Source organism: Echinops telfairi, unplaced genomic scaffold (assembly GCF_000313985.2).
Source record: "Echinops telfairi isolate 266 unplaced genomic scaffold, ASM31398v2 ScPeMD7_7469;HRSCAF=8507_0, whole genome shotgun sequence".
Lineage (NCBI taxonomy): Eukaryota > Metazoa > Chordata > Mammalia > Afrosoricida > Tenrecidae > Echinops > Echinops telfairi.
In genome coordinates, this window is record NW_022111372.1 from 45721306 (window position 1) to 45736341 (window position 15036).

The following is a 15036-nucleotide window of genomic DNA, read 5'->3' on the forward strand; positions in this document are numbered from 1 at the left end:
GTAGGGAAGCTGTGCCAACAAATCTGACACTGAGTCCAGGATTGTTGTTTTGTTTCACAGTAGTAAGGTCACATAAGTGCACACGTAGAAGAAGCTCCCTTGGTTACTATATTATGATGGCCTATTAAGAGGCATACTCATTGGATAAATATCCCGGTCACCATAAAACCATTTGAGCACTGCTTCTATAAGCTGTACATTAATGGTTCCTCTGGAGTCTTCCATAGAGCATGTAGGCACAGGGGAGCACTTTCCATTCACAGGGCAAACAAGTCTCACTTCAAAGTTTTTCACGGTTTTATTGACATATAAATCACATATCATATAATTCAATCATTCAATCATATTAAAAATATTTATACAATCATCACCACTATCAAGTTTAGAGTATTTTCTTCTTTCTTGTACTCAGCTCACCATTTCCCTCCAACCTATCTTGTCATATCTCCAGCCTGGCTTTCCACTCTGGGTTAACATTCCATGTAAATGCTTCTAGAATTATTATTCAGTACTGTGCCACAGTAATCTGTAGGTCTTGTATCAACCCAAGCATACTCATCCATCCCAAGCTAAAAACAGTTCCTTTAAAGTAGGCACTTTCACATTCCACATTGGTAATTGTTCTTGAGGAAGCTGAGAACACTATTCTACAAACTGAAACAATGCCATCACATTATATCCCCCTGGTTCCAATAGTTTCTCTGTTCTCCCTGTTCCAACAATGTGACCAATAGTTGTAGGGTTACTTCCTGTTGCTCTAACACAAATTTTCTTTCTGAGTCAGCACTGAGATTTGAGATCATTGTTCATAACTCACAGAATTGGATCTTGGGTTGATTCGGTGCTATAATTCATGCCTACATTCTTTTTCTCTGCCATTGCAGATACTATTGCTAACAGAAAACAAATACTTTTACGTGTATGCCCACTCTCCTTATGATTTTGTACTTGCCTATTTATCACTTGAGGCAATTTCTCAATAGTTAGATCCATCTTCAACAATTATGTACCCCATCAATAGCTTTTGCATTGGGCAATAGATTGCATCACAACAGTGGCATTAGCCAATGCACAGAGAGGATCATAGGGCCGGCCCCACCAGGAGACACTACATCCCTCACTGACCTATAGCACTACGAAGAACAAAATTGGAGACATAGTGCAGAAATTGTTCCTGATCTGACCCACATTTGGACAAAACGCTAAGGGCACACACCAGAGCAGAAAGAAGAGCAAAGCAATGAAGTCCCTGGGGAATACCAAAAATTGACTTTGGTGCCAGAGAGTGGCACCCCAACATACTCAACCAGTAAACACTCCTAAAGGTCAACAGATAGACCTGACACTATTTATAGGCTTTTCTTCTTTTGTCAATTTTGTTGTTGTTTTGTTTGTTTTATTTTATTGTTTTGTTTTGCTCTGTCTTGTTTTTTGTGCTTATTATTGTCTGCATGTCTATCTAGAAAAGATAGGTGGAATAAACAATTCGCAGGAGAAAACATCGGGACCAATGGTTCGCGGGAGACACAGAAGAGGGGAGGCAGAGGAATGGAAGTAGGTGTTAACAAACCTAGGGACAAGGGAACCACTAGTGTAGGAGGCCTGGTAGGGCTTGATCAAGGCCAATGTAGCTGAGAGGAATTACTGAAACCTGAATGAAAGCTGAACATGATAGTGGGAAAAGAGTAAAGTAAAAGGAAAGTGAGGAAAGGACTAGGAGGCAAATGAGCATTTATAGAGTTCTAAATACAGGCATGTACATAAGTAAATATATTTTTATAAGGATAGAGAAATAGATCTATGTACATATATTTATATGTTAATTATTAAGGGATAAGACAGACATTAAACCTCTACGCAAGCCCTCCTTCAGCAAAAGAACATTTTGTTCTAATAACCTGGCAATCTGTGATGCTCACCTTTCAGACATGATCGCTGAAGACAAAAATGCATGCATAAGCTAAGGTGGTGAAGAATCTGATGTTGCCCAGATACCAAAAGATATAACGTCTGGGGTCTTAAATGTTTGAAGATAAACAAGTGGCCATCTAGCTGAGAAGTAGCAAAGCCCACATGGAAGAAGTACACCAGCCTGTGCGATCATGAGGTGTCAATGGGATCAAACATCAAAGACCCAGAACAAAGTATACCAATGTGAATGAGGGGAAGTGCAGAGTAGCCCATCTGTAGACAATTATACATCCCCTTACAGAAGGGTCACAAAGAAGAGATGAGCCAGTCAGGGTACAGTATAGCACAGAAAAACATATAACTTTCCTCTAGTTCTTTAATGCTTCCTCCTATCCACTATCATGACCCCAATTCTACCTTATAAAATCTGTTAGATCAGAGCATGTACATGGGTAAAGATAAGTGCTGGAAACACAGGGAATCCAGGACAGATAAACCCCTCAGGACCAATAATGAGAGTAGAGATACCAGGAGGGGAAGGGGAAGGTGGGAGGATAAAGGGGGAACTGATCACAATGATCTACATGTAACCTCCTCCCAGGGCAACGGGCAACACAAAAGTGGGTGAAGGGAGACATCGGTCAGTGTAAGACATGAAAAAATAATAATAATTTATACATTATCAAGGGTTCATGAGGGATGGAGGGTGTGGGAGAGAGGGGGAAAATGAGGAGTCGATACCAAGGGCTCAAGTAGAAAGAAAATGTTTTGAAAATGATGATGGCAAAAAACGTACAAACATGATTGACACAATGAATGTATGTGTGGATTGTGATAAGAGCTATATGAGCCCCCAATAAAATAATTTAAAAGTATGTTAATAGGAACAACCCTTGCAAACACCTTCTTGATTTTAAACCATGCAGTATCCCTTGTTCTGTTCTCACAACTGCCACTTAATCCAGGTTCAGGTTCCACATAAGCACAATAAATCACTGCCATTCAGTAGATGCCAACTCATAGTGACCTTACAGGCCAGGGTAGGCCTGTCCTTGAGTTTACAAGATTCTAAGTCTTTATGGTAGTAGAAAGCCCATGGAGCTTTTTCTCATGGAGCAAGTAGTGGTTTCCAACTCCAGACCATGCATCTCACAGTCCAATGTGTATCTGCTCTTCAGCAAGGGCTCCGGCATTCCCATTCTCATCAATCTATGGTCCATGCAGTCTAACTTACTGCCATCAAGTCACTGATGATTCACAGAGAGCTCTCTGTGGGTTTCTGAGACTGGAGCTCTTTGCTGCAGTAGAAAGCCCTCTCTTACTCTGGCAGAGCTGCTGACCTACCGACCATGCAGATCATATCTCAATGCAGACCTACTACACCAACATGCCTGCCAACACATTGTAACGTTTTTGTATTATCAATAAAAACACAAGTAAACATCTTTTTGTTTCATCCAAGATCTATCTGACATCAGCAATGATATACCTTCCCTTGTTCCATGTCCTCTTCTGAATCTTGCTTGAACCTCTGGTAGCTCCTTGTCAATGTACGGCTACAATCATTGTTAGGTAATCATCAGCAAAATTTTACTTGAATATGACATCAATGATATTGTACTATAATTTGAGCATTCTGTTGGGTTATCTTTCTTTGGAATGGGTAAAAATATGGAGTTCTTCTCGTCACATGGTCAGGTAGTTATATGCCAAATTTCCTAGCATAAGTAAGTGCTTCCAGTGCTTCATCAGCTTGTGAAACTTAGAAGCAATTCCACTAAAACAATTTCATTGAAGCAATTTCAATTCCATCAATTCGTGGAGCTTTGTTTGGGCTAGGAACCCTGGTGGTGTAGTGGCTACACATTCAGCTGGGGTGCCCAAGTTTGGAGGTTCTAAACCACCAGCCACTGTGATGGAAAAATGTGAATTTTCTACTCTTGTAAAAAGTTACACTCTTGGGAACTAATAGTGACATTTCTATTCTGTCCTATTTGGTCACTATGACTCAACATCCACTCGTTGGCAGTGAGTTTGGGTTTAGGTTTGGGTTTTATCTAAGGCATTCAGGACAGTTTGGACTTCTTCATTCAGTACCATTGATTCTTAGTGTTTGATTATAGTAACTCTATAATTTCCCTCTTCTTTTGATGCTTCCTTCTCATTCAATATTTTACCCTTAGAATCTTTCTATATTGCAACTCAAGACTTGATTTCCTTCTTGAGATCTTTATGTCTAAAATATACCGAGCACGTCCTTCCTTTTTTTTGGTTTTCTAACATCAGGGTTTTGTACATCACATTATATTACTTTGTTTTCTTGAACTGCCTTCTGACATTTTCTGTTGAGCTCGTTTACTTCATTATTTCTTCCATTTGCATTAGCTACTTTATGATTAAGAGCAAGTTTCAGACTCTTTTGTGACATCCACTTTGATCTTTTCTTTCCTATCTTGTTTTTTTACAGAACTTTTGCTTTCTTTGTGTTTGATATTCTTGATTTCATTCCATAGCTCATTAGATCTTCTGTCATTAGTTTTCAATGCATCAAGTCTGCTCTTGAGTTGTTCTCAACATTCAGGTGGGATGTATTCAAGGATGTAATTTGGCTCTTATGAACTTGATTGGATTTTCTTAAGCTTTGTCCTGAGCTTAAATATGAGCAATTTATGGTCTGTTCCACATTCAGCACCTGGCCTGATCTTAGCTGCTGATATTGAGCTTTGTCATGTCTTCTGATAGAGAAAGCCCAGTGAGAAATTGATTAGATTGCGTACTCCGTCCTGAGATGTCATGTGCATAGCCATGGTCTATGGTGTTGAAAAATGATGTTTTTGATAAAGAAGATGTTGGCCTTGCAAAATTCTTTCATGGAATCTGCATATTCATTTCTATCACTAAGCATATTTTCCCAACAATTGTTCTTTCCCCTTTGTTTCCAACTTTTCACTCAATTGCCAATACTTCTCAATGTATTTTGATTGCATGTTTGATCTATTTCAGACTGAAGCCACATTTTTGCATCACTAGCTTTAGTGGTTTGTGCATAAATTTAAAAAATAGTTGTATTGACTGGATTTCCTTGTATGCAGATAAATAATACTATGAATGTCATGCCATTTCTCTTGAATTTGTTTATTATTTTCTCATTCTAAATGGCTAATACCAGCTTATTTTGGTTCACTAATGTATAGAATATCAATCTTTATGTGTTACAGTTCATTTTTTATGACTGCGTAGAATTCCTCAATTCATGCGTAGTACATTCCAAGTTCCAAATATTAATAGATGGTTGGGCCCATTCCTTCTTATTTTGAATTGTGTCCCACCAGCAATAAATTTCCTGATGACTTTACTCCCCAAAAGTTTGTTCCATCCATGTCCTTATGGTCAACTGAACTCTAAGAAGGCAGCTCTTCCTCAATCATTATATGAGTGCCTTCTGACTTGTGGGACTTATGTTCTGTCACTGTATATGGCAATGTCTTGATGCTATTTATGGGGTTTTTAAGTATCTCAGAATGTTTCACTTCTATTCACAAGTTTCTCTTTTCTTTCAGTGCCATCAAGTCACTTCTGATCCGTAGTGACCCTATAGGACACTGTTGAAATTCCCTTGTGGGTGTCTGGAACTGTAACACTTCACAAGAATAGAAAGTTTCATCTTTCCCCCTCAAAATGGCTGGTTGTTTTCAACTGCTGAACTTGGGATTAAAAGCCTGACTCTTCAGTGGCTAATTACTAATAATTGGAATATTAAAAGGGGGTGGTATGTCAAGTAGGTTTGGGAGTGTATGCCTTAGTATATTTCCTCACATTTCTGGGTCCTGAAATTTGCGGCAACATCTTATAGAACTCACAAAACTTTAAAGAAACGGTTTCCGTGGTTATGGGTGCTACTTAGTCCTAAATACAAAATTTAGGTGTCTGTCTTGAGGAACCTGATAATCCACAGGCTGCAGAATCTGGCGAAATCATCTCAAGTGATAGACAGCAACTCAAACCCCAAGAATCAGAGGTCAGGAAGCGTCCATTCAAATGCAGAGTCCAGAGCCAGATGCCAAAAATCCCTGAAAGTCAAAGGAGATTTCCTTGCTTGTACCAAAACTCAGTCAAGGAGAAAGGTCACAAAAGGGAAGGCTTTGATAGAAGGATAGATTTAGTCTTTCACCAGAACCCCAAGGAACACAAAGGGTAGTGAGACTCAGAAGACATCCCAACTTAATCTTGTAACAGAAAACTCCGCCCAAAATGGAATATACTCACCTGAAAACTCAAATACACTGTCATAGAAATGATTCCAATTCTTATTGTCCCTAAAGCACAGAGTGAAACTAACTGCCTCTTTGGGTTTATAAACCTTTATGAGAGTGGAAAGCTTCATCTTTTTCTCTTGGCACAATTGGTAGCTTCAAACTGCTGACCTTGTAGTTAACAGTCCAATTCATAAAGACTAAAGCACCAGGATTCCTCATGAGGCTTCTCAAAATTGAAAGTTTATGAAGACTGGGTGGATCATTACAAAGGCAAAACATGAGCAGTCAGTTAGGCAGAAATAACATAAGAGGTGTGGCACTGGAGAACCTAAGAGGAAGCAGTGCTTCCAGAAGAATGGTGCAGTCACCTGTCACCTGTTGCTATTGTTTTGGGGTGCTATCGAGCCAGTTCTGACACATAGAGACCCTCTGACAAAAAGAGCACCGCCTGGTCCTGTGCCTGCCTCATAATTGTTCTTATGCTTCAGCCCAGGGTTGTAGCAACTGTGTCAATCCTAATCCTTAATGAAGGCTGTCCTCTTTTTTACTGCCCTTCCACTTTTCAAGACTAATACCTTCTCCAGGGACTGGTATCTCCTGACATGTCCAAATATTGACTTACACATGGAAGACAAAGTCTCATCATTCTTGCCTCGAAGAAGCACTCTGTCTTCCAAGACAGACTTGTTTGTCCTTTGGCAGTCCATGGTACTTTCAATATTTTTGTCCAGCATCACCATTCAAAGGCATACTTTTGCCTTTGGTCTTCCTTACTCAATGTCTATCTTTCAAATGCATGTGAAGCAATTGAAATTACCAAGACTTGAGTCAGGCACACCTTAGTCCTCAATACTCTAAAGAGGCACTGTACAGCAGATTAACCCAATTCAAAATGTCTTTTGATCTTCTGACTGCTGCTTCCATGAGCATTGATTGTGGATCTAAACAAGACAAAATCCTCGACAACTTCAACCTTTTTTACTGGTCCAGTGGTGAGGATTTGGTTTCTTTTGAAGATATGTTAAATACAATATTCTTTGATCATGTTCTAAATATTTAATGGAAGGAAAACAATAATGCCATAAAGAGAGAATACAAGACTTAGCTCCTTGAGAAAGTGAGAAAGGATGGGGATTGTAATGAATGAAGAGGACGCTCTATGACCCATTATAATGCTATATCCTAATAGTATATAATTGTTTATTAGGTTTATAACTTACTGTCTGAGTTCCAATGGTAAACATTAATACTTTCAAAATTATTTAGAACTGAGTTGGTTTTGTTGTGTTTATGAAGTGTTTGTTTTTTGATAAAAGAATAAGTATGTTGGAGGTAGAGAAAACCTGCCATCTATGTATAACAGAATTTTTTTAAATTAAACTGTCAGAAAACCAAGTGAGCCTACATTGACACAACGTAAGAAACATATGAACACTAAATATTTCACCATGGCCATTTAGAGTTATATTTATATAATCAGGTACGGATCATATTAGTGATATATTAGCTCAGAGAATTATTACATGAGGGGAGATAAATAATTTCTCATGTTTACTCAAAGGCCCATGAGTTTCACTATGCAATAAATATTTTAAAAACTATATACAGTATTAAATTTACATATTTTGGACATACAATTAGCAATTCATACAGTATAACATAAATAACTTAAAAATTTATTTCCCTGGGTTTGGGACATGCACTAAATTCTCTCTCTAGTTAAATGTTAAGTATTAATGTAGCAAATGGGCACTGGGTCTCTACTCAAGTACTCCCTTATCACAAGAACACTTTGTTCTAATAACCTGGCATTCTGTGATGCTCACCTTCCCAACACAATAGCTGAAATAAAAATGGGTGCATAGGCAAATGTAGTGAAAAAAGCTGATGGTACCAGGCTATTAAACAATATAGTTTCTGGGGTCTTGAAAGCCATCTAGCAAAGAAGCAACAAGCCCACAGAGAAAAAGCATACCAGCCTGTTTGATCATGAGATGTCAACATAATCAGGTAACAGGCATCAGAGGACCCAAAACAAACAAATATATTGATGCAAATGATGGGAGTCAGAGATGAGACCTAAAGCCCATCTGTAGACAATTGGACATTCCCTCACAGAAGGGTCACAAGGAAGGGATGAGTCAGCCAGGATGTAGTATAGCACTGACAAAGCATACAACATTCCTCTAGTTATTTAATGATTCCTCCCTGCCCACCCCGCCACTCTCATGACCACAGTGCTATCATACAAATGGTACCTTGTGATGGTACAAATAAGAAATCTTGGTGCACAGAATACAGGACAGATAAACCCCTCAGGAACAGTAATTGGAGTAGTGATACCATGAGGATAAGGGCAAGGGGCGGGGGAGAGAAGGGAGAGAAATGGGGAGCCATCTACAATGATCAACATATAACCCATCCCCCAGGGGGACAAACAACAGAAACATTGGCGAAGAGAGACAGCGCGTGGTGTAAGGTATGAAAATACTAATAATTTATAGTTTATCAGGTTGAGAGGCATTTTCTTCATGCTTCCAGATTTTTACAGCTTCTGACAAAGAACACTAGAGTTCAAACTTCAAATCCAAAGAGTTCATTTCTTTGATCTGATCTGTCAACAGCCCCTTGGCATGTCTCTTCACCCTCTAATGTCCTGAGTACTCCAAAGCACTGGGTGGGGCTAATCTCTTTGAAGCCTCCTTCCAGGTGTATCCTAAACCCATCTAAAGATCAAATTAATGGCTTGAGGCAAGGGGGCTTACAAGCTTTCAATTTTCATACTTCCCAATAAACATTTCTATAAATCATTGTATCTGTAATAAGCAGAAGAAATCAGTATAAACAAAATAGAATCAGATACTAAATTAAATTCTTAAAACAGTCATGTTCAATCCTTATCTAGCTTGTCTAAATCCTTATCTAAACTATTCTATTTATACAAAAATATGGGATAGGTCTCTGAGAGCAATAAACAAGATCCATGCTTTCTATTGGGCATTTTGCCTTCTGTCAGCCATTTTCCATAAACAGCATGGTTTCTACCCCTGAGCTCAAAATATACATTAATCACATTCATTTTCACTATTTTAAACATTTCACCCAGAAAACAACCGAGTAAACAGTGTGAATTTACCTGACCTCTGGCGAGTCAAAGAAGAAAAACTACCATGAGGTCAAACAAATCCACAGAAACTCATATATGTATAAGAGAGTTTTACATAAGGGGTAAGTGTACATTCAGAAAGCATCCCAACCCAGTCCAGTCCAAGCCTATAAATCCAACTTAGCCCATGTGTCCAACACCAATCTACAAAGTCCTCCTCACACTCACAAGACACACACAATGATGCTGAATGCAGGAGGATCACAGGCCAGTGGGTAGAAAGTCTTTTAATACAGTGGTGGTATAAGCATCTCAGCGCTGGCAAGGGTTTCCACGTGGCTTCTCCAGCACCCAAGACTGCATCAGGGTAGGTGCATGTGGCTTCTTCTCAAGGATGTCTAGCAGGAAGTGAGCCTTGCCAGCTAAAGCAGGGAACTGGCAAAGGCAGCTAGCTGCACCCTGGTTCGACCATCCGAAAGCAAGAGACCCGAGAACCAGGAAGGTGAGGTTCACTGAGCCATTTATCTCTCCGCCCTTCAATTAATCCCACATGTATTTATTGGCCAGGTTGGCACAATAAACCTTAACTATCTCAGGGAGTGAGGGTAAAAATAGGAGCTAATACCAGGGCTCAAATAGGAGGAAATTGTTTTGAAAATTATGATGGCAACATATGAACAAATGAATTTGATACAATTGTTGTATGGATTGTAAGAGCCCCCAATAAAATGATTTACTAAATAAATAAATAGCAAAAGATCAATTAGTTCTTACATCATGGCCATGCTTGATACTCGCCCTCAGGAAGGGAACACAGATGATATGGGTTCTATTACAAAGTGTGGTGAAGAAATCAGATAGTGCCCAGATATCAGATAAAATAGTGGTAGGGCCTTGAAGGCTTGTTTCCAAACAAGCAGCCATCTAACTAAAAAGTCAACTAAGTCCACATGGAAGAAGCACGCCAAGATTGTAAATCATATCATCCAAAGCTGAAGGAGGCAATAGTATCAGATCCTAAATTGTGAGATTCTGGTTTGCAAAAGGCTAGAGATGGCAGTGAAGGCCCAAGCTATTTCTGTGAGATTTACACAGGAAATAAGCCTCTGGTGATTTCCCTCTATCCATAATAGAGTGATGGGAAGAGACTGGTTACCTTGTCAGTAGTTACCCCTCTGAGGCACATTGCAGCTGATCTGGTTTTCAACATTTTCTGTGGCTTCCCCCTCACCACGCCCCCATATTAGGGTTTGTCTCTGATATATGTATTTTGTCACTGGGGGTAACCCTCTTCCATTTTTGTTATATATTTTCTGGCTTTTCTATATGAAGTGCAGGGTTGATTAACCTGTAGAGACAGCGAGTAGAATAAGAGTTCTTGGGAGGGACTCTGAGGGTGGGGAGGGAAATGGCAGCTGCTTGAGGTGATTGAACTATGGAATGATATATCTGTATTAGCTCCAAATAAAATGTTTGTGAAATTAATAAGTAAATGCCTCTTGATGATTTATTAGTGAATCACAAATAAAATTAATTATCCTGATTTTTTAAAACAAACTTCATTTCCCCTTAATTTTATTGTCTACAAATATTGTTTTATTTTGATGGTACATACTATTTTTAATTTTTTGTATAAGTATCACTATGTGGAATTAGTTAGAACCTGTTTGTTTCTTTTACTATAAGAAGGTATAAGTCAAGTTCTGAGAAATCATTAACATTTCCACATATAAGGGGCATTCAACCATTAACTGGTTTAACAACTAAATTTCCAATTTTTATTCCATAACATTTCTACCAAAGCAGTCTTGATAAAGACTCAAATTTTATTATTTAATGTAAAATTATCAAAATAAATTCCCAAATGAGAACAAGTTCTCTATTTCCATGTCTAATTTTAAATATATTCATAATGTATATGAAATATATATGGTGTAATTCAACTAAATATATATTTCAGTTGCTTCCACATATATAAATATTCTGTCAAATACTGAATCATATACATTATTGATTTTCAAGTCTGAAAATAATTATTTAAAATGCATGTACTAATATGGCTTAAGAAGATAAGGGGAATTGTGATTTTAAAAATACTACATATTTTGGTTTCTAGTCAAAGAGAAAAAAAATGTTAAACGTAGAGTTAATAAACCCAATGGGAAAAACATATATGTTTCTCATAGACTCTCATGAGTGAAGCTACATAATATCTAAAAGCTTTTGTGGAGATGGAAAATTTAACTATTTATTCTGAAATTCAAATTAATTAAAGTCAAGGGACCATATTCCCATAAGACAGACTCGCCAATCATTTGGACCTTGGGAATCTGTGTGTTGGTTATCGCATTACTGATATCTCTCATAAATTAATATTTCATCTTCACTATTCAGCTGAGAGAAGGATTAAAATATTTTATCTTCCACCCAAGCAAGTTAACCTTTCACAAGATACCCTGTACACAAGCCAGAAGATAAGGTCATGAAGAAACTGGCCATAAAAATATGCTTTTACCCGGTAAAATGTTTCTGTAGCAATAAGAATATTTTATTCATTTTCTTTGGAAACCTAGATTTGATTGATTCAAAATTTACTTCATTTCCAAATAGCATTGCAGTAATTAATCAATTTATTTTGTATATTCTAGAAACATAAATACTGTATAGAATAAACTTTGAAAGTTGTAGTTGTCTGCCCGCAGTGAAAAATATTATGGCATAAATTGGTCAAATGTGACAATTTCCTATGGACTAGGTCCATTTAATGTAATTTAGTTAATAGATTATTTTATATTGCTACAGAATTAATGACATAATTTAAATTTGTCCAAAACAATCATTAATTACATCTATCCAAATGAAGACAGGGATCTGGCAGAGATGTGTTCAGCAACTATTGATTGAGCATCTAATATAGAAGAGAAAGCATGCATGATGGACTTTTGAAGACTGAAAAACAACATAGAAACTAAATTGAACCTAAATAAAAACATAGTATATTTATTGTTAGATAAAGAAATTTGGGGGAAGGAAAGGGGAAAAATGATTTAACATACTGTGCTGTGTTAACAGCAGTGGGTGTGAGCATTATTATCACTATAATTTTAAAGATGACAGAACTGAGACTCATATAGATTAAGTAGTTTTTTAAACTTTCAAAATCAGTCAGATTGTTGAGCAGAATGAGCTTGAAAATTTGAACTGATTTGATCTTTGATATTTTTAATATATTGTCTTATTTAAATATTAAAGTAATACACAAATTAATGTTTTGTAAATTGGGTTTCAGATATAGAAATGCAGTCGGTATTTGCCAACTGACCTAAGAACAATATGCAATGACAAATGACCATCCCTCACACTCTAACTGGATTCTCCCAAACTACCACAACTCTAACATGAGGAAAGGAAATGACACATCAACCATAGACTTTGTTTTCCTTGGACTATTTCCTGATATGGGAAATGCCAGCTTTCTTATCCACTTCATTTTTCTTAGCTACATTATTGCCCTCTTTGGAAACACCATCCTGTTCTTACTAATTTGGGTGGATTCTCGACTCCACACTCCCATGTACTTACTTCTCAGTCAACTTTCTCTCATGGATTTAGTTCTCATCACCACCACTGTTCCTAAGATGGTCACTGACTTCTGGTTGGACAGGAAAACTATCTCACAGATAGCCTGTGGGGTACAGATGCTATTTTACATAACCATAACAGGTTCTGAATGTATCCTCTTGACTCTGATGTCCTATGATCGCTATGCTGCTGTGTGTGATCCACTGAGGTACTCAGTCATTATGACCCCCAGAGTCTGCCTGCACATGGCTGTTTCTGCCTGGACGGTGGGATTTCTAGATTCCTTAGTCCACACAGCATATGTGATGCATTTACCCATCTGTGACTCCAGAGAGATTGACCACTTCTTCTGTGAACTCCTAGCTATCCTGCAGCTCTCCTGTGATGACACTTCTGTGTATGAAATGATATTATTCATCACAGGAATAGTGTTCTTCCTCATTCCTTTTGGGCTCATTCTGGCCTCCTACAGTCTCATTTTCTTGAGTGTCTTTCGTATGAAATCTAAGAAGGGGAAGAAAAAAGCCCTGGGTACCTGTTCCTCCCATCTCACAGTGGTAAGTTTCTTTTTTGGTTCAGGCATCTTTGTCCTCATGGTATCTTCAATCATGTACTCTGCAGAGCAAAGCCAGACTCTTTCCTTGTTCTACAACATTCTCACCCCTATGTTAAACCCCATCATCTATAGTCTAAGAAACAAGGAAGTGGTGAGAGCTGTTAGGAAAGTACTGGGAATAGGTTCCCAGATAAAGGACAGACATTAGAGTTTTGACAATACATTTTATCCTTGTATTTTACAACAGGGTTGATAAAATAATTGAATTAGATCAACAATTATTTAAGATCCTGAAAATTATTGTCCCAAATTAGAAAACAACTATAAAAGGCACAGGATACTGTTTTATTATGTGAATGTAGTATCATACAGAGATTTTGCTAGCAAATGTCAGAACTAGAAAACTCATTCTCAAGAATTCCATCTCTATGTGTTATTCCGTAACATTTTATCATTAACAAATCTCTAAACTATTCAAATAGACATTCATTTAGGAATGAATATTATATAAATATAATATATATCATATTATATGAAGGTAATGACTATGTTATACTAAATATATTATAACCCATGCAGATTTAATAACTTTTAAGCTCCAGCACTTATTATTGTTGTTGTTTGCTGTAAAGTCAATAATGAGTCACAGAAATTATAGAGGACAGAGTATAATTGCCCGATAAGATTTCTTAGGTTCTAGTCTTTACAGAAGCCAAATGCCAGGTATTTTTTCCAACATAGTGGACAATGGGTTCCTACTGCCATACTTTTGGTTAACAGCCAACAGTAATAACCATTACACAACCAAAACGCCACTTCCATCAAGTCAATTCTATCTCAAAACAACCCTATATATGGTTTACAAGATTGGAAGTCTTTAAAGGAGAAGATTGCCTCATCATTCTTCAGTGAATCAACTATGAAGTTTGAACAGCTAACCTGGCAAATATCAGCCTAACCCATAACCCACAGTAGCCTCAGGGCTCTTAATTTCTGGAATGTATCCTTCTAATCAATGTTATGTTAGTGTACATAAGCATAAACTTGTAGTAAATGTAGAAATGTATGTGTTTGTGTATGCTAAGTATATGTTGAGATAGTAATATTGGGCAAGAGAAATGAAATAGTCACAACCATATATAGAATAATAATTTTATAAACTTCTTTACTTACTGATATAAGTATTTCCCTTTTCACTCAATATGAATTCACCATTTCTTGATACTATTGTATAAATTACACTAAAGTCATCAGAATTTATTAGTACTGTCCCCAAAACTGTTCTTAATTGATAATTAGTGCAAAATAATTAAGAAACTAATATGTTCATATCCTCCACTCAATAATTATTTTAAGTGACTAGAATCATAAATCCCATAACTGATATAAAATGACAGAAACATAATAGAATGACTCATCATATCAAGAAATGTTGGATAGAAAAGAAACTACTGATCAAAGAATGCTTGGTAAGCCAATAATTAGACTTTTTTTTGATACGTTAACCATGAACGGAAGAGCCAATTTATGTACACAGTTCCAGAAGACTTTAAGAATCAAAATCTACTGCTCTGTTTGAAGGCAGGACTGAGATATGGGGCTAAGATCTTAAAGATTATTAATGC

The 15036-nt window shown here is 37.2% G+C and overlaps 1 protein-coding gene across 1 annotated transcript; it reads left to right on the plus strand.

The window, feature by feature from the left end:
• The first annotated feature begins 12671 nt into the window (after nt 1-12671).
• Nucleotides 12672-13619, plus strand: LOC101652977 (olfactory receptor 2M5-like). The gene has a single exon (XM_004697189.1). It carries the CDS (start codon nt 12672-12674, stop codon nt 13617-13619), a length of 948 nt encoding a protein of 315 aa, XP_004697246.1.
• Nucleotides 13620-15036: the final 1417 nt, after the last annotated feature.